The 19,219-nt window shown below is 49.9% G+C and overlaps 1 protein-coding gene across 1 annotated transcript in view; it reads right to left on the bottom strand.

The window, feature by feature from the left end:
* The window catches only part of LDB2 (LIM domain binding 2), a 184,545-nt gene that overhangs the window by 35,096 nt on the left and 130,230 nt on the right, over nucleotides 1-19,219 (bottom strand). Inside the window, exons 5-6 of the mRNA XM_006160623.2 lie at nucleotides 12,744-12,866; nucleotides 10,159-10,242 (exon numbers count right to left, since the gene is read on the bottom strand). Of these exons, the coding sequence (XP_006160685.1) occupies nucleotides 10,159-10,242; nucleotides 12,744-12,866 (207 nt within the window). The remainder of the gene's footprint in view (nucleotides 1-10,158; nucleotides 10,243-12,743; nucleotides 12,867-19,219) is intronic.

Raw genomic sequence — 19,219 nt, forward strand, 5'->3', positions numbered from 1 at the left:
TACAGCAGCTTCTCATGGGTTTAGGATAAACTCCACATTTTAAGTTTTGTTCATTTAGTGTGTTTAACTCCCAGTCACTTTCCACAAAAAAAGCCCTGATCCCAGACTTAGGCAGGGTCTCAGAGGAATTCGACAAAGCCACTCAGAGGCAGACAGCTTCAATGCCAATCAGATTGTTCTGGTGAAAAAAAAAGGAATGTTTCCAAATATCCATGAGGCTAGGGTGCCAATAAGATTCAACACTGACAGAGACTTTGTGAAGAAGGAGATTTCAGCTGAATTTTTCTAGAATACCGATGCAGTAATTATGAATAAATACCAGCAATATTGAATGTGGCTCATTAAGAGGGGGATGCACACCGAACGGTGAGATCTGTCCCGTAATAACACAGTAACTCGTATCGAGAGATCTATTAGGTGGGACTTGGCATATGGACTCCACGCGAGGTCAGCCTGGGTCCGACCCCTGCCTGCTTCTGTCTGTCTGCTCGTGCCAGATTCCTTAACCCTGTGAACATGCTTTCCTAACTGTGAAGTGAGACTAGTACCTGGTTCCAGGCTGCAGGGATTAAATGAGTTGATACTTGTAAAAAAGTTAAAGTACTGCTTTGGTTATCGATTATTATGCTAATTAATGTACTTAATCATAATAATAAGGAGAAAAATGTTACCATCTTTGGACACCAGAAATACATTTGCTAAAGTTCAATATTCATTTTTTTTACTTTAAATAGCTTTTAATAAAATAAGAATAGCTATTACCTTTACATGAGAAATATGTCTGTCTGAAACCATAAGCCATCACCCTGCTTAATGAAAAGATCTAGAAGTAGTCCCATTAAAGTCAGATGAAGATAAGGATGCTAATTATCCTGGCTATCACTTAATGCTCTCCTGATGGTACTAGCCTAGAGCATTAGACAAAAGAAAAAAATAAGATATAAAAATTGAGAAAGACTTCATAAAATCATTATTTGGAAATGATGTAACAATTTAGAGGGACACCAAAAAGAGTCAATCAGAAAAAAGCTATTAAAAATATTGAAATGCTTTGATAAGGCTCCTGGGAATAAAATCAATAACTTTCATAAATATAAACAAAATATGATATTTGTGATCATAAACACAAAAAGTGTGGGCGCAAAGTTAATAAAAAATTGAAAATACATACTTGGATATGTATCCTAAGTGGCTGTGTGTATATACAGACACAAAAAGGACCTTAACATTGAAAGGTCTTCCAAGATCGACAGAGAGAACAAATATTATATTAATAATAACTATTTAATATTAATTTGCAAGATTCCAATTTAATATAACAAATTTATTTTTAAATATTTTAAATTAGATTTTTAAATTCTAAAGTTTATTGATGAAAATAAATATTCAGAAACTATAAAAAGATTATATCATTCTACCAGATACTAAGTATATTAAAAAGCAACGAATATGTTTAAGGGCTAGTGCTGCATTAAGGATATAAAGGCAAGTGAATGGGACAGGAATCGGAGTTCAGAAACTGTCTCAAAGTAAAGGCAACCTATTAAAATCACTGAGAGTGATGGCATTTGGACAAGCCTGGTGCCTGTGCAGAGTGGGGCGGGGCGGGGGGGACCAGGTGCAGAAGACGTCTGAGCCTCATGACTTAGCAGTCCCGCATGCTCAGGGCTCTCTCCTTAGCTCTGCTCTTAATGAAAACAAATCCCAATAGTCTCCCCTTCTCCCTCCACCCAGCTTTCTTGCTACTGTTTTGCCCTCCTAGGCAACTGGGAAGACTATTTCCTGGGACAGCAGTCCTCGAGCCACCTCGTACTTAACCATGCGATCCCAGCCCTTCCCTAGACCAACTGCCAATTTCCCACCTTGCTCCCCCCTCAACACTCAGTGTCTTGTTAAACAACAGTTTCTTTCTCTTCCTCTAGTGCTTGAGACTGGGAAATTACTCTCTCTTTAATGCAGGTACTGTTTGTACTTTTAAAGCAAGAAAGTTTAGAAGCATCATCGCTCTGAAATTTTCAGTTAGGGATGCTCTGCTAAAATACTGCTTTGTTTGGCTGTTTGAGGTTATATAGATATAAATGTTTATATAACCCTTCTGGCCGGACTAGAAAGCAGTTTCTAGACACAATGGCCATTCCTGTCTTTAAGAGTTAACTGCTATAATTTCCTTATCACACACGGAGAGGTACTACCTCCCTGTCCCCAAATGCAATTACGAGTGCCCTCTGGGTGTTCTGAGTTTTAATCACGCTGTGTGTGGAGCATTTCCATGGCTCTGAAGGGCTTTCTCTGTCTGCTCTCAGAGAGGGATTTTCTTGGAGGAGGAGAGAAGCCAGGAGGTCTGACAGCTTTGTTTTCAAAGCTGAATCCCTCACTTCCCGGATAGTAAATCGCTCCTCCGTGGTCCACACCAACAGTCCAGTCCCCACTCCCAGAGTGGACCAGCGCACTGGGCTTCAGGGACAAGCCAGGTCCGAGCCCAGAAGCACTGGGCAAACTGGCCTTGTGACCTGGGCACTGATGGGTCCCGATCTTGAAGCAGGGCAAACATGTTAGGGACACACTGAGGCTCTTTAGAAACTAACGGTGTAATATCACGATTATTCGGATGGTTCTCAGAGAGACCGTGAGCCTGAGTCAGACTTCTGCCGCAGGACTTCATGCTGGCACCTGACAAACGGTGACGTGTCCTCCACAGGCCCTGACTGGTGGCTCCCCGTGCCGAGTTGACAACGCTGATCTGCCTCATGTCCCAGTCAGTGAGATGGCCACGTGCTTGCTGCTGCAGGTGCCAAATCACTGATCACTATGGTGGTTCCGAACTGAGTTCTGACTCTCATTTTCTGGGGGTACCTCATCAGGAGTGGGTAACAAACAGTTTTAAAGCCCACAGGGACCCACGGGCTTTGAATGGCACCACGCCAAGTCTTTGGTGGACACCGTGTAAGGCACAGAAAATGTACCAGTGTGGTTTCTGCCTCCCCAGAACTTCTGGGCTTGGAGAGGGCTTGCTGCCGCTCAGTCTGAATGTGTAAACGACAGCCCAGCCCACTCCAACCACCAGTAACAGAGGAGGAGGGTGTCAATATTTGAGCAACGGTTCCCATTGCATCCTCAGACCTGGCTTGGCATTTACGTGGGAACGGGGCTTGGATTCAAATATCCTCGCCTGTCATAAGAGCAAGGAAAACATCCTTGCTGGGAGTCAAAGACATACAAACATGAGAAACTGAACAAAACCTTTGTAGGATCCCAAACGCTAACACAAGCCGCACTCAGCCCCGGATGTCACTGCCGCCTGCTGGGCTCTCCCAAGGGTAGCGGTCCTGGTCCCGCTCCTCCAGGCATTGGGCTATTCTCCCGAAGCTTCCAGGGAGGCAGGGGCCCTGTGGTTGAAATGTAACCATAGCAACAGTAGCAACAGTCCTTCCTGTGAGACCCGACCGCCTCCTCCCACTTAGGACGTGCAGTTATCTGAAGTTACTCACCTAACAGCAACAGCAAAACCCTGCAGTTAGCACTGAACGCATCTGATGTCATGACACCCATTTACACCGGCGTCTGAGGGGGTACCAAAGACAGCCCATGTCCCGAGCTTGCTCTTGCTGGTGCCTGCGGCAGGCATCATTAATCAATCCCTCCTTGTTTTTCTGACCTTCCACCGCATCCCAGAATCTGAGCACGGGAGTGAGGCCACACCAGCGTGTGGGGATGACAAGTGAAGGCGACTTCCTCAGCTTCCTAGAGCAGAAAGTCGTTTAGGAAGTGCCCTTCAGGTGCATCGTCTTGTAACCCAGTAGTGATGCAGTTAGGATAAGTGGCATCGGACGTGGACAATGGGGCTCTGAGAAAGTAAGGCATTTGGTCAACACAACAATGAAGCCAGGAGCTCGCTGTGAAGGCCAAGTCCTGACCGTTGTCCTCAGGTAGTGCAGGAGGGGCTGGCATTCATATGCTCCTCCTGCTCCGCGTTCTCGTCACAGAGGATTGCTTCAGCTTTCATACAAGGGAAGTGGGTTTCAGGGAACTCAAGGTCGTACAGTTGTACGGAGAAACGAGGGTTTGAACCTACATTCCTCTGCCCTAAAGCACATTTCATTTTTCCATCCTGTGGCCTCTTTGTCCAACCTTTAACTCACAGGAAACACTGCTACAAGTTGTTGCCAGGACATGGCAGAGGGGTTTACAGGAATGGTATTAATGACAGCAGTAATCGGAACACAACTTCCATGCTCCGCATTAAGTAAATGATTAAATAAACACTGCCATAGCTCCACACTGGAATATTTGCAGCTATTATAAATGATTAATGATGACTATGTAGAAACATGCAAGTGTTTACCAAATAACATTAAGAAATCATGTAGCCTGATTGCATTTAAGCAGAAATTATGCATATGGATAGACGAGGAAGAGAAAACACAAAGATAACATCTTTTGGTTAATATATGGAAAAATAAGATGTGTTTTAAAGTTGTGTTAAATACAAAGTTTAAAAAGACAACAAAGTATGTGTCCCAGCATCAAGAAAGTCTGGCCAAAGGGAATAGACAGAAATAATCACCATTAAAAACTACGTCCCCACTTAACGATCGCCAGTATCCTCACTCACTAGCAGAAGCTAAGGGCTCCACAGCGTAGATGCGGAGCACAATGGCAGACAGGGCACGAGCACTGGGACGGGGCAGTGGGGGAACTGGCTAAAGGACACAGCGCCATGAACAGGAGGACTAGGTTGGACCATGGACCAGGCAGACCAATGAGCGTCGGTGACAAAGCAATACACCCTCCCGAAACATCCAGAACGTGGTTTTCGAATGTGCACACATACCGCATTCCATGGGAATGCGCTTCCTTGACTTGATGATTGTACCCTTACACCCAGGAAGATGCATCGCTTCACAGAGATGTACAGGGTTACACGTGAGTCAGAAACTACAACGGGAAATCCTAAATTAGAAATTATTTAAAAGGAATATCCTCAAGGCTTGAAGGTTGCATTTTGGCATTTAAGGCAAAATTTAAATACTGACTCAGAGCAAGCACAAGTGGTGTGAGAATAAGAACTGTACGTTGAGGGTTGCATGCTTCAGTGGGGTTTGCAGGCCCGGTCTGAAGGACTCGCCCACCCCTTCTATCTCTGGGATGCACTCAGCTCTTCTGTTCAGATTTCACAGGGAAGTTGTAGGCAGTGACTCAGACAAAGAATCCCACCTTCTTTCGAGATGCCGTAAGACAAGTGAATTTACGTGTGTGTGTGCATGCGTGTGTGTGCGCGTGTGTTTTGTGTTGCCAGAACTGTGTCTTCCATTTTCCAAACCTCCCACCTGCTAAGTATCCATTCAAGAGACATTCACTGTACGCTTACGTGCTTTCATGCTGTTCAGAGCCTAGTGCATAAGACAGACACGCAGAGTGACTGTTCTTACCTGGGACTTGCCAAGAGCCAAGCACAAGACCAGGTGCACAGAGCTCCCGCAGCCCCAGGAAGGGTCACCTACCAGCATCTCAGAAGACAGATGAGAGAGTCCTTCAGGCCCTGAAGGAGCTAGCATGGAAAACTGAACAGGAAGAGAGGGGCAGGGACAGAGTTCCAGGCAGTGAGTCAGACGTCCAGAGATAGGGAGGTGAGCAGCATGGACAACCAGCTGCAGTGGCTTGTGCGGTACAGGAGGGAGGACAGGTCAGGAAGAGAGGGGCTGGCTGGGAGGCAGCAGGGCTGCCCACAGCCTCAGGTGCCAAGCTGGGAGACACGGTGACGCAGACTGCTCGACGACTGCACAGAAAGCTGCGAGTCAAATTTAAGTCATCCTGAGATCAGGAGGGTGGGAAGGGCCTCAGGCTTGTCAGTGGAGAAGAGCTGTCTTTGCTGCTCTACTCCCTGCTCTCCTCCAAGTGCCTCAGGTCACCAGGGCCCTCAGCCGGGCAGCGCCGCCCCGCCCCGCTCTGACAGCTGCATCCCCAGCTCAGCCTCGCAGCCCCTCCCGCTCCTCAGCAACTTTCCAGCGCAGGCTTCTGGGGGGATGATGCGGACTCCGGGGGGGGGGGGGGGGGGGGGGGGCACACCGGTGTCGCAGGGGTCCGGGGGGGGGGGCGGGGAGTGGGGAACACACGTGTCTGACAAAGCTGGACGGTCTCAGCTGCTGGCTTTGCACTGCTCAGTCTGTGGGACGCTGCACGTGGGGGTCTCGGATGTCTGAAGGGGTCACAATCCCTGCCCTCCTCCCCAAGGCAGGTCACGTCTGCTCGTAACACCCTTCTACTGGTGTAGAAGCCTTGGAGGGACATTTGCCCGCAGACCTTTCTGATCTCTTTTTGGACACAGGGTGGAATCGCAGCTGCTTGGTGATGTTTACTTTTTAGAGAGAGTTTTGCTATGGGGCACATGTGTTTGCTGGAGAGACAGAGAGAGAGAAGGCAAGAAATCAACCCTGGGGAGGATGGCCACACCACAATCCATTCTCCTTCAGTCTTCTCTCAGGATTTTGAGTACACACGCACACACGCTCACTGTGAGTTTTAAGCTGTTGGGTCCAGGAATCAAACTGCAGTTGATACGTGGGAGTCCAGTGACGTAATTATCATGCCATCTGCGGGCCCCCTCGTAACTGTTTGAACAGCACTTAAGAAGACCTTCTGAGGCCTCCGGCAAGTGACAGCTGGGTTCCTCAGATGGACGGGGTATTTATAATACCGCATTTATATACAGCATTTATAAATAAGCGTGTTTTGAAACTGCTCTACTGCCATAAAATATCAGGTGGTAAGACTACTGGGGGACCTCGTGGCCCAGCTTTGAGCTGAGGAAAGAACCTCCACCCGCTGTTTGCAGCCCCTGCTCCCAGGCCAGGCCCTGCCACGTGCCCTGGTCTGGTCTTGGGTGCAGATGAGGTTCTGCTCAGCCTCGCCCTGCCGGCGGCCACGGCCACCCCGACAATTGTTGCTGGGAAGCGTGGCATCTGTCCTCCACCCCCAGGGCCATCACAAGCCCTCCTGGCTACACAGCCTGGCGTGGCCCTCTTCAGTCTACCTCGTCGGAGGTGTAGCCGCCCACCCCATGGCCCATGGACACCAGCTAGCATGGCGGCCACATCTCTGTGCTGCTGTCCAGTCCGGGCACGGCCTGAATACAGAGCAGGCTCCGCCCCGTCATGGGTGACGGAGGGAGTGGAAGGAGGAAGACGCCCGGCCGCTGAGCTGGAAACGGCTGAAGCTACGGAGCGCTCGGCCCGGGAGAGAGAAGAGCGGGCGCCGTGCTGCCTCAGCGGCTCGGGACTCAGGGTCCTGGGACATGCAGTAGGTGCCCATGAGTGACAGCGGCAGCCTGACTCAGGCCTCTGCTAAGCCTCCTGTGGACCATCAGACTTAGTGCTTCTCACGTCCCCGTACGCGGAGTGGGAGACAAAGTGCTTGAAGGGCCCCACACTGGACCCGACGCCCTGAGTGGGGAAGACACAGCCGATTCCTGGCAGTGCCATCGCTCTCACCTTCCACTAGGAAGGCACCAAGCAGTTTGGCAGTGAAGCACATGGATTCTCGAGCTAGACTGCCTGGGTTAAAGTCCTGCTTCTGCCACTTGGTAAGTCAAGCCTTGGGGGGCGACGGTGCACGGGGCCGTGGGGGAGGGTGAGCCAGGTGGGAGGGGTACCGGCCGGTGAACAGCAGGCACTGCACTTGAGTGGCCTTGCAATGCTAGTCCAAACCACAAACTCACAGACGCCTCCCTGGTATCGACAGGGCTGCAGTGGGTGCTGTGTCTAATCTCAGGCTTCGTGAGCTGAAATGGAAGGACGACAGGCTGAGGGGACCGGGTGGGCCTGACCGCCAGTGGAGGACAGCCATTTACAGAAGCTGTGGGGGGTAGAGGAAGGACATCTAGCCTTCATCATGCTGTGCTAAATGCAGCCGGAAGATGTGCCCAAGGTGTCCCCGATCTCTCCAGAGGGCCAGTGACCGAGTCTGGGTGGATGCCCAAGAGTGAGACCCTCCTGAGATGCGGGAGCTTCTCTGTGCGAGGGGGCGGCGCCTCCATCTTAACTGGCCCGGCCCAACAAGAAGGACACCGCCTCGGGAGGGCTGGCCCAAGCACAAAGCCTGGGGGTTTGGAAGATGAAGGTCCAGCTACCCTGTGGGGAGCCCAGCCCTGCTGGCCCCATGCCTGGGGAGACGAGGTCTCGAGACCGAGGGACGTCAGAATGGGAGGTTGCTGGGCGCGGCCGGCTCTGCCTTTCCATCTGGACTTGCCTCGGGGCATCTGGGCTGCGGACAGAAAGCATCTCCCGCTTGCACTGACAACTGTCCCGACGTCTCCCTGTTTAATTCTTTCAGGATCCTCATTACCCGGACTCTCTGTGGGCCTGGAGGCCCGGCCACCACTGGCTCTAAGTCCTGGCTCCCGTAACTATCTCTCTCACGGAGTCCCAGCATCACAGCTGCTTGGAACGCTAGCCTCAAACTGCGCCCACAGGAAGAGCCTTCCCCGTTCACTCTTCTACACCCAGTGGATACGCCGTCCTCCCCACGCAGCTCCGGCCCAGCCCTCTGAGTGCCTGTCCTGTGCTCTGTAATTCCTTCCAAAACCTTCTCAAGTGCTACTCGCCACTCTGTATGTAGTGGTCTCTCTGTGGGGCTGCCCTCCTGGCACGGTCTGGATGGTAGGTGGGACTGGTCTCCTCATCTTGGTCTAGCCCAAGGCCTGGCCCGCTGCACTACAAGAGTGACTTGGAGGGATCTGTCTGAACTGTCCCTGGGCCACAGAGGGGCCAGCTGGGCCAGTACACACTCCAGAGATGCGGCGTGGTTACACGGAAGACGGCGGGTGCCTGGCAAGGCTCGGGAGTGGGGGCACCATGAGTAAGAGAGCGAGGCAAAGCTTAGGGTGCAGCCGGAGCCCTGGGGAGGGGCTGCTGCTCCGTGGGTGCATCTCAGAGGAGCAGGGGTTTTGCTTGAAACACTTCATTTAAAAAAAATAAAAACTAAATTTACATCCAGACCGGAAGAAAATATGTCACGTGCCAGACAGTGCCTAAGGAGCCTCAGGAGTGTTCGTGTCACGGCACTGTTCAAAACCCCGGGCACGGTGGCCTCAGGCTAGGACAACACACGCTTCTCCCAAGTGGCGGCTGGGTTCTAGAGACAGAGCCGTGAGCTCTCGACCACTGGGGAGGGCACCAGCACTTGATGAGCCGGGGACATCGCTAGCCTTGAATAATTGATTCCGAGTCACACGAGTGCATAGAGGATGCTCCACCTTGGCACATTCTTGGTTTGATGCTTTGTTAGTTGAACCACAACTTGTGCTGAACACCCACACACTCACGCACACACACATGCACACACACGCGCACAGACACGCGCGCACACACAGACACACAGACACACACACACACACTCAGCTCCGTGGTGCAGAGCTCCCTCACTGTGCCTGCCACCTCATTCGACTCTGGTGCGGGGTGCACGTAGGTCTCTGAAGGACTTCCACATCCACCAGGAAGCATCCCATCCCATCAGGCTTACCCTGAGGTAGTTGAGGGTGAAGTTGGTCAGCCCCATCCTGGTGATGTTTTTAGACAGCTGATCCAGGACCTGAGGATCTTGTGCCTAAACAGGAAAAAGAAATCACGTGTTTATCCCTACAAAATGGTCCCAAGGAAAATCTTAGCCTGTGCTACAATTGCTAAAGATGCAACCCTGACATTGTCAATTTTTCTTGGAGGGGCAGGTTGCTGAAGAAAATGTAATTTACATTTTGAAGACACACATGTAACAGTCAAGGACATTTCCAGATCATTTGGGCAGGACTGGAAAGCCAAGCTGCTCAGAAGCGCAGTGTCCGGGGGACGGGCGGGGTCTCCGCTCTGGCCTGTGTTTCTCTCTGCCAGGAACCACAAGGCCAGGCCTCACCATACAGCCGGGCTTCAGGGCCAGGCCTCACCACAGAGCTGGGCCTCAGGGCCAGCCTCCACTTCCTGCTGTGATCATGCGCGCACAGACACGCGCGCACACACAGACACACAGACACACACACACACACTCAGCTCCGTGGTGCAGAGCTCCCTCACTGTGCCTGCCACCTCATTCGACTCTGGTGCGGGGTGCACGTAGGTCTCTGAAGGACTTCCACATCCACCAGGAAGCATCCCATCCCATCAGGCTTACCCTGAGGTAGTTGAGGGTGAAGTTGGTCAGCCCCATCCTGGTGATGTTTTTAGACAGCTGATCCAGGACCTGAGGATCTTGTGCCTAAACAGGAAAAAGAAATCACGTGTTTATCCCTACAAAATGGTCCCAAGGAAAATCTTAGCCTGTGCTACAATTGCTAAAGATGCAACCCTGACATTGTCAATTTTTCTTGGAGGGGCAGGTTGCTGAAGAAAATGTAATTTACATTTTGAAGACACACATGTAACAGTCAAGGACATTTCCAGATCATTTGGGCAGGACTGGAAAGCCAAGCTGCTCAGAAGCGCAGTGTCCGGGGGACGGGCGGGGTCTCCGCTCTGGCCTGTGTTTCTCTCTGCCAGGAACCACAAGGCCAGGCCTCACTATACAGCCGGGCTTCAGGGCCAGGCCTCACCACAGAGCTGGGCCTCAGGGCCAGCCTCCACTTCCTGCTGTGATCATGGTGGTATTTTTACAGCTTGGGACTGCGTCTGACAACTGTGAACACACACACGTGCGTGCACCTGTCTCCGGCTTGTTCGTAATTCTAACTCTTCTCCCCATTAGGCTGTGCCTAGAAATGGTTGTCCAGAACCGTTCCACAGCAGGGCTGTCGAGGTAAGTATCACAATGTCCAAAATGACAGCCGCATTTTACAAGGGACTCTGCGTGCTGTGGCCACGCGGAATCTCCCGTAGCCAGAAGCCATGGAAATTCTCCACTTGGAGTGAGTCTCCAGGTCAGGGCTCGTCCTCTTTGCCTCTCCTCCCCTAACTGGTGTGAGCAGTGGGTGCCTGTGGAAGGGTGTGGGGACCATCCTTCTGTCTCTGCGCCTGCACCCCTGAGACGGCAGGGACCTCTGGGTCACACTAAAGCAACTTCATTCTTCCCTGTACTTGCTTTCTCACGGAGAGTGCCAGCAGGTTCTGCAGACTCAAATACACAACCCGGCATTGGAGGAAACAGACGATGCCAGTTCTACGACATTTTCTAAGGGGTTTTGTGGCCCTCGAGCCTGTGTTTACTAAACTCCTCTCGTGTGTTAGGAAGGGTCAGCTCTACAGGGCTGTAGTCGTGGGAACCTCAAGGGGTTGTTCTGGAAGATGGGATAATGAGACACAGGTAGATGTGGAGACAGACTCTCCCCGAGAGCTGATCGTCAAGACCCGCAGAGAACCCTGCAGGAGGGATCATGCTCAGCGCCTCACAGTCACCAACTCCGCTTCTCAAACCCGTCCCCGGGGCACGCCTTACACGAGGGCCTGGACGCACAGAGATGTCAGTGCATTTGCCCATGGACACACGGCAGGGCTATGACCCAGTGTGGTCTCGTCCAAGACCTAGCTCCCAGCCACTATCTCCAGTTTATTTTGAAAATAACAAGAGTAGGTGCCACAGATTTCTCTAAGGAGAGTGCAAGACATGAACTCAGTTTTGAAAATTAAGGACTTGGATTATGGATGGTCAGAAATAATGAAGGAAAACGGAGTTGCCGTAGTGGAATCCAAGATCAAAGGGACATTCAGACTGTGCTGACTGCCCCAGGCGAGGGCCTGGAGGGCCCCAGACCGAGGCCTGCAGAGACAGCCTGGGCTCTGGGACGCGGAGACAGGGAGTCTGTCAGCCTGAGCGTCAGAACCAGCCAGCTGGTCAAAATGTTGTTTTTGTTTGTTTGTTTTTCTTTTGCCATTTTCCAGCTGAAAAACATTGGGGAATTTATTGAACTTTTCTGAGTCTCAGTTTCCTCACTTCTAAAATAGGAGTAATAATGACTCACCTTTCTGTGTCCCTGGGTCAAGACTGTGGGGATTAAATTCAGAATGTACACAAACAGTCCAGCACCCTACACACTCAGACGGCGGCTACTGCTGCTTTCTCCTCGTTTGATTGTTCAGGGTCTTAAAAGTCAAGGTCTTGGCGGAAGTCATGCATCATGTGCTAGAGGAGGGACTTATCTAAATCGTGCTTTCTGGCTTGTTCCTGCGCTGACCAGCTCCCGTGTACTTCCAAAGATACTTCCGGGCAGGATGGAGTCTCCCCTCACACCTGTGGTGTCCATGCGTTTGAAGAGGTCATACGTTCTGACCAAAGGAGCCAAGAGGGCCCCAATTCTTCACATCGGCTCAAGCGCTGCCATGTGGGGGCACCAGCTGGGCTGACACAGCGAGGGACCGTGCCACGGAGCGTCAGATGGTTGTCGTCAAACCAGAAGTGTTTTCCCGCGTCTTGCCCCACCGCATTTCCCTGTTATGCACAAATGGTTTATGAGTCCACGCAGAGCAGTCCCCGATAATGACTGCAGAGCTGAGGAGAGTGCTGATTGTTCACTGAAGTAAGCTTAGTTTGGAGCTAAAATAATAAGCTATCAAAACAGTCTCTCAATATGCCACGCCCAGACACAAGGGAGGAGCGAGGGCCTGGGTCACAAGGCCGAGAGAGAAGCTGTGTGTGTCTAGGGTTAGTCGTCTACAGTGGGACGGCTGCTGGGTTCTCTCACAGAGGGAACGTACTCCCTGAGTGAGGTGGAGCGCGGGTGGGAAGAGAGCGCGCGGGTGGGAAGAGAGCGCGCGGGCAGGACTTACGTGCACGGCTAGGATGCTCCTCGGGACCAACTCCCTGTACTGTCTGATGGTGAAGTGCCAGGTTTTTATCCTCATGAGGTCATCGAAGGCGAACTCCAGGATCAGCCTGCCTTCTGTACACACCTGGAGACAGAAGACACTCATTCGTTCCCACTTGGTGGAAGCCACTCATTGCCTGCTTAGCAGGGTCTCCCTACTGTCCTTGGGCCGTGCTGGCCCCTATCAGAGACGTGGCAAGGGTTAATCCATGGCACTGGGGACAACTGTCAGAGCTAGAATTGATCCTGCAGAAGTGCAGCCACCTGCTGGCCTTGGTAGGAGAAGCCGGCCGGTTACTACCCAAATCTAGGAGCCTCTCTTCATCTGCGACTGTGGGGACCGACCCATCCTCTAGGGATTCTGGCTCAAAAACTAGCAGCAAACAGTGCCTGCCACCCATGGCACCCTCTCAGCTCCCTGTTCTTGCTTCTAGCTTGGGAGCTTGCGTTCTAAACTTGGTGTCCTCTGGGAGCAAGTAACCAGCAAAATCATGTATGCATACGTGTGGGATATTATGAGGTTACTCAACTACAGGAAGCTTTCGTTTCCAAAGAAAAACTTTAACCGCCAATGCTTCACCAAGGCAGTGGGTATCAGCTTCCCACAGACATGGAAAATAGAGGCAAGTTTAGAAACTCTCACTGGTGTCATCACACCACAGTGACATAGTATGCTTGCACAAGGCCAGTCTTGGGGGATGGGGCTTTTTATCTTTTAAGAAAAACATATATAATTAATGAAACATAATGGAGTTTCAGAGGCTCTCCTTCTTGATGGAGTGACCGGCAACGGGGCGGCATTTTATCTCCTTTTGATATTCATATCATTTTTAGCACGCAGCTACTATCTAATTTACTGTTCTTTCCACCATTAATGACTTAGAAATGGGAAGACAGGCTAGGCAATCACACCCCAAGCCCATGCCAGCTGCAGAACAGGGGTGGTGTCGGAGCAGACCAGTCCGAGCAACAAGGGTTGGTCCTTCACTTTCCCCAAAGAGGAAAGTGACTCCTAATATTTCACACAACGGCTCCCCTCTGCCTTAGGGAAGGGTGCAGGGATTGGGGCCCTGGCACCAGGCAGGGCTGGATTGGGTCTTCACTTTCTTTTACTCGTTCTGAAACCTGAGAAAATCAATATAATCCCTAAACTCCAGTGTCCTCACCTGCAAAACAGGGACAATGATATTTTTATGTAGAATTGTTGAGGAAAAAAACATGAATAAAATTACGTGTATAGACTCTAATGCAAGTGGGTCCTCAAAGAGCTCCTAGAAAGCTGTTATGCAGAATCTGTGTGTGAATTTCAAAATGTTTTTGTACCCTAATGGACGCTCACTTTAACCCCATTTTTCACAAACGTTTTGAAGTTCCCTTGTACTGTCCCCGGCAATAAAAAGAACCCAGAACGCAGACCAGTGTTTCCATGACGTGCTGAGAGCCAAAGGGTGGTAACGGATCTCAGGGCAGAGGCCAGGAGGGCTTTGGCCTCCACCCAGACTGGGAGGTCTCAGTTTATTTTCGGATTCGACCAGAGCAACTTTGATTTTATCTTTCTTAGTATGCTGGGTTTCTTTTTAACAATTATTCATTTAACTTAATTTATCTATTATTATTATTCAATTTAACCAGAGAAAGAGAGAAAAAGCAAGTTGCCAGATCTGGGACTTGAACTGTGGTCAGCCATGTGGGAGTCCAGCATCTTAACCACCACGCCACCTTCTGGCCCCAATTTATCGGGATTTTGGTCACGCTTTTATGGTGAAAGATTTCCTATGTGAAACACGAACATACAACACTCTGGAGACTTGAATTTCTTTTCATGTTTTTAATCTCCAGAGCACTTTGAGCTTGCCAGGAAGACAGAGAGCAGGGGAGGGAAGCACTCCAATGGGGCATGACCAAACCGCAGTCCCTCCTCCCCATTTCTGCACCCTGTCAGCAGTCGGGCATGCACGCACCTGGGCTTGTGCTTCTCAAGGGCTGGGGCTCGACCAGCAGCGGGCTGTGTGAGATCCAGCTCTAGTAACCAGTGGGCCACAGACGTCTCACTCGGGGAACTTTAAAACACTTTTATAGTGGTCAGCCATGTGGGAGTCCAGCATCTTAACCACCACGCCACCTTCTGGCCCCAATTTATCGGGATTTTGGTCACGCTTTTATGGTGAAAGATTTCCTATGTGAAACACGAACATACAACACTCTGGAGACTTGAATTTCTTTTCATGTTTTTAATCTCCAGAGCACTTTGAGCTTGCCAGGAAGACAGAGAGCAGGGGAGGGAAGCACTCCAATGGGGCATGACCAAACCGCAGTCCCTCCTCCCCATTTCTGCACCCTGTCAGCAGTCGGGCATGCACGCACCTGGGCTTGTGCTTCTCAAGGGCTGGGGCTCGACCAGCAGCGGGCTGTGTGAGATCCAGCTCTAGTAACCAGTGGGCCACAGACGTCTCACTCGGGGAACTTTAAAACACTTTTATAAACAAATAACTGTGCCAAGAAATTAATCGCAATGTATGAAGTATGAGTACTTCTAGAACTATAGTTCATGAAGATGCAATGTATGGGGCATGAGTACTTCTAGAACTATAGTTCATGAAGATGGTTAACCTTTTACGTCCAGTGTTTATGAAATACTAGCAGTCACTTTCCTCTTTGGGAAGCTAACACATGAAGGAATGGTGACTGAGTCCGGGCGTGGACCTCACTCAGAGTGGTGCCCTCCTTGGACACGCACCAGAGGAGAATTGTCACAAGGGCCAATGTGAGCCCTCCCCACGAAGTCATAGCATCTCCTGCCTTCGAGCCATCAGAGGTCTCAGAAACACTAAGATAATTATTGATAATCTGGCTGAGGACCTCTGCCTCCAATCCAGTTAGCAGGCTCTGTGGGTAATTTCAGGCCTTTGGGCCCCTTGTTCCACAACTCCTCAGTGAAGTCACCTTCAGAGCCTCCTTCCTGGCATCTTGGCCATGAGAGCTGAGTGCGTGAGAATGGGAAGATGTCCCACCTGCTCCCTTGGGTCATCCTTGTCGTTGGAACTAATTTATCAAAGTTTTCAGAGGGGTTTATGTGGAGACGGAGCCACACAGCTCCCCTGGGGTGTTAGTGTGACAGAAACTACCCACAGTGACAGTTTACAACAGAGTGACGCAAAAGCAAGGCTGGGCCAAGCAGCAAGCATCTCAACCACACAGGACAGATATCTGGGTGCCTAATCCCCTCTTTCTCTCTCTCTCTTTCTTTCTTTTTCTTTTTCTTTTCTTTTCTTTTTCTTTTTCTCTTCCTTTCTTCCTTTTTCTTTTCTTTCTCTCTCTCTCTCTCTCTTTTTTTTTTTTTGATAGGGGATTATTGGATATTTAAACAAATTTTAGCCAGTTAAATGTCAGGCTTTTTTATTATCTAATCTATTTGTTCTGTGTTTATCAGCAACAAGCCCAGAGCAGGGGGAGGTTCTGGTCCACTCGTGCTGGGTGGAATTCCGTGACGGGAGGCAGTATGCAGCCCTTCCAGTGAATCCACAACTGGAGCATCTGCGAGGTCCACTTTAATTGTGCTCTTGTTTCTGTGTGATGCAGTGAGCCAGCTGGGCACCTTCCCTGCAAATTGTCACAGACCTACAAAACAGAAAACTGGGACAGGCCTTGGGCTCCTCCTTTTTCAGTCAAAACCAGAGTCATTTTTATCCAGGGCTCGTCATGTGTAAGATGGGAATTCTTAGACTCGAGTCTGAATTTACCGTGTTGGGTGTTTTTTCTTTAAGGAAAAATAAATGACTCCCTCGGCTGAAAGGATGGGGAGAACATGGCCCCTGCCGGCCTTCCTGAGCGACTGCACCTACAGCTTTACCCCAGGGCCGGGTACCCCAGGTACCCTCTATCCCATCACGGAAGCTAAAGGAATCTGAAGGTTTCGTGATTTTTATATGAAACCATCAGCAAATGGAATAGAGGCACATAAAAAATACGTGTGTTTTGTTTGGAGATGGTGGAAAATGGGCAAGGCCTGTAAAGGGGAATTAATGTCTTCTCTCTCCAGAAAAATTCTACGCCTTTCTCTTAATCAATACGATTAATGCAGCTTTTATCTAAAGCTGGCCTTTTTTCTTCTTCTTAAAGCTGCCTTTCACTTGGAATCCAAAATCAAAAGGGTCCCCAATTAAGAAAGCATTTTCTCTTGTGCTGAATCCATGTCTCCGTGCTGCGAGTGCTGCCATTTTGTTTCTGTGGCAACCCAAATCAGCTGATTAGTTGGCATGGCAACAGGAAAGATGTAATCCCAGCAGACACACTCTAATCAATGCCCCCAGCACAGATGGTCTCCAGAGGATCGACAGGAAGGCTGGCAGGCAGCAGGTCACGTGCTCGCCGAGGCTGGGCCGGGAACAGGACGAAGAGGAGCATTTCTCAGACTAACCAAGAGCTTCTTAACCCTTTTCTTTCTTTGACTGTGAAGCAACATTGACCACATGTGTTACACAAGGTTCCCACGTGGCTTCTATGAAATCGCGGCCTTCGTAGGGACTATTTTTCATCGTCTCAGGGATTAGAACTGCAGGCCTGGAACAGAGCTTTCAGATTCGCAGCTACGTAGAGCTGGCATTTCACTGAAGAGAAATACAGAGAAATACACGTGTGTGCATTAGAGCAGCATGACCGCTGGCACGTAGTCGGTTAGGGTCACGGAGGAGGAGACTCGCACAGCGTGGATCGCAGACGACGAGAAGGGCTGGGCTAGCTGCCAAGCGCTAAGCGAGTGTCCACAGGAGAACCGGGCGGTGCCCTTCCACGGTGCCTTCTATGGTAGTGAGCAATGTCTTTCAAGTAATTGAGAACAAAGCAGACACAACACGCGTTTGCAGAGTGACCAAGGTATGGCCATGTTGTTGCTCCAGTTTGTAAAACCTAAACATACCCAGCACGTGCCCTAGAGAGACCTTCTCTCAGTGTCCGCCTGTGTTTGGTTCCTCAAATACAAATATAACTCAAGGGTCTTGGGTTACAGAACACTTGAAGCTTTTCTCAATATTAAACCTTGATTTGATTCAAAGATTGAAAACAGAAAAGCTTTGTAATGTGTGTTTTAAAATTCTAATTATGTATTTATCCAAAATCTGTAATGTCCCTGTATCAGGAAATTGCAAAACACTAACTAGGCTCCTGAGGACTGTGTAATATCACCACTGAGAGGCCATGGCTGAGTTTTGACAGCAGTTGACCAGGTTTTCATAACGGCAGCCTGGAACCACGGGGTCAGATGCTACATGGGGGACGAGAGCATCGGTGCTGTCCACACGGATCGGGTCGGGTAAAGCCGTGTGCTGACAGCGGGCCCCTTTAAACACGGGCACAGGCTCCAGAAGGTCTTTACTTTGTGGTTTCGGGCATTTGCCACTGTTTTGTATCAAATAGCATAGTGTTTACACAAACGTGAGTAATTTTTAATTAATATGAGAACAAATAAAAAATGGAAGGATTCTTTAGGTAGTATAGAAGTCATCAAGGAGCAAAAAAGGAAAAAGAAAAATGAGTCCTTCCAAATTTGCTAAAAATAAAAGTGCGTAATTAGCACCTGGACGAAACCCACAGAGGAAGCTACATTTCCCAGAATGAGGGGTGTTTCTCATCGTGATATGGAAATGTGCACTGTCAGAGTGGCAAGTGCACCCTGTGGGGTGGTGTAAGATCCCTGAAATTGATGCCCTGGGTCAGGGGAGCTGTGTTCAGGAGGACCTTGGTCTGCGTGGGATGCCTCAACCCAACCACAGGAGAAAGGAGCATTCCAGGGTAAAAAAAATGTAACAGAGGACAACCTTTGTTTCCCAATTTGAGAGAAAGTACCACTCCATCAGTTCATTGGAAGAATGGGATTCTTTTTGATCTGAAATAAGCCCTGATGGCGTGGCACTGTACTTTCAGAGCAACGGTGCTCATTCACGAGCAAGTTCTGGCCTGAGAAAGGGAGAGATTGAGTCGGTATATAAAGGGCTACTGGGAAATGCATTTTTATTTTCAAGGCTACAGGCTTCCCAGGCAGCTCCTTAATGACGGCAAAGCTTTGTTTAATTGTCATGGCTTTTCCCCCCTAATGCACAAAGAGTTGGCATACTTCTCCTGAATTACCTAAAAGCAACATTAAGCCTAGAGAAAAACATGTAAACAAAGCAGCAGAGAAAGTCTTTCTTTGCAGCAGTCAGACTTCGTAACACTGGAAAGGAAAGGACTGTGTATCAGTCTGGTCTACAAGTTTAAGCCAACACCCCACCTGCGCAGAGGAAGTGAGACACAGGCAGACTGAGCCGTCTCTCAGGTGGCCATCCCTCCCCATGTAGTAAAACCCTCTTCCTAGCAGTCTGCATTCAATATGAGGCTTTTTGTCTCTGAACGACAACCTCGTTCTCTGCCCAACCATTGAGACAGGAGAAAAGAGGGAAATCC

The sequence above is a fragment of the Tupaia chinensis genome, unplaced genomic scaffold (genome assembly GCF_000334495.1).
Source record: "Tupaia chinensis unplaced genomic scaffold, TupChi_1.0 Scaffold000695_1, whole genome shotgun sequence".
NCBI lineage: Eukaryota > Metazoa > Chordata > Mammalia > Scandentia > Tupaiidae > Tupaia > Tupaia belangeri.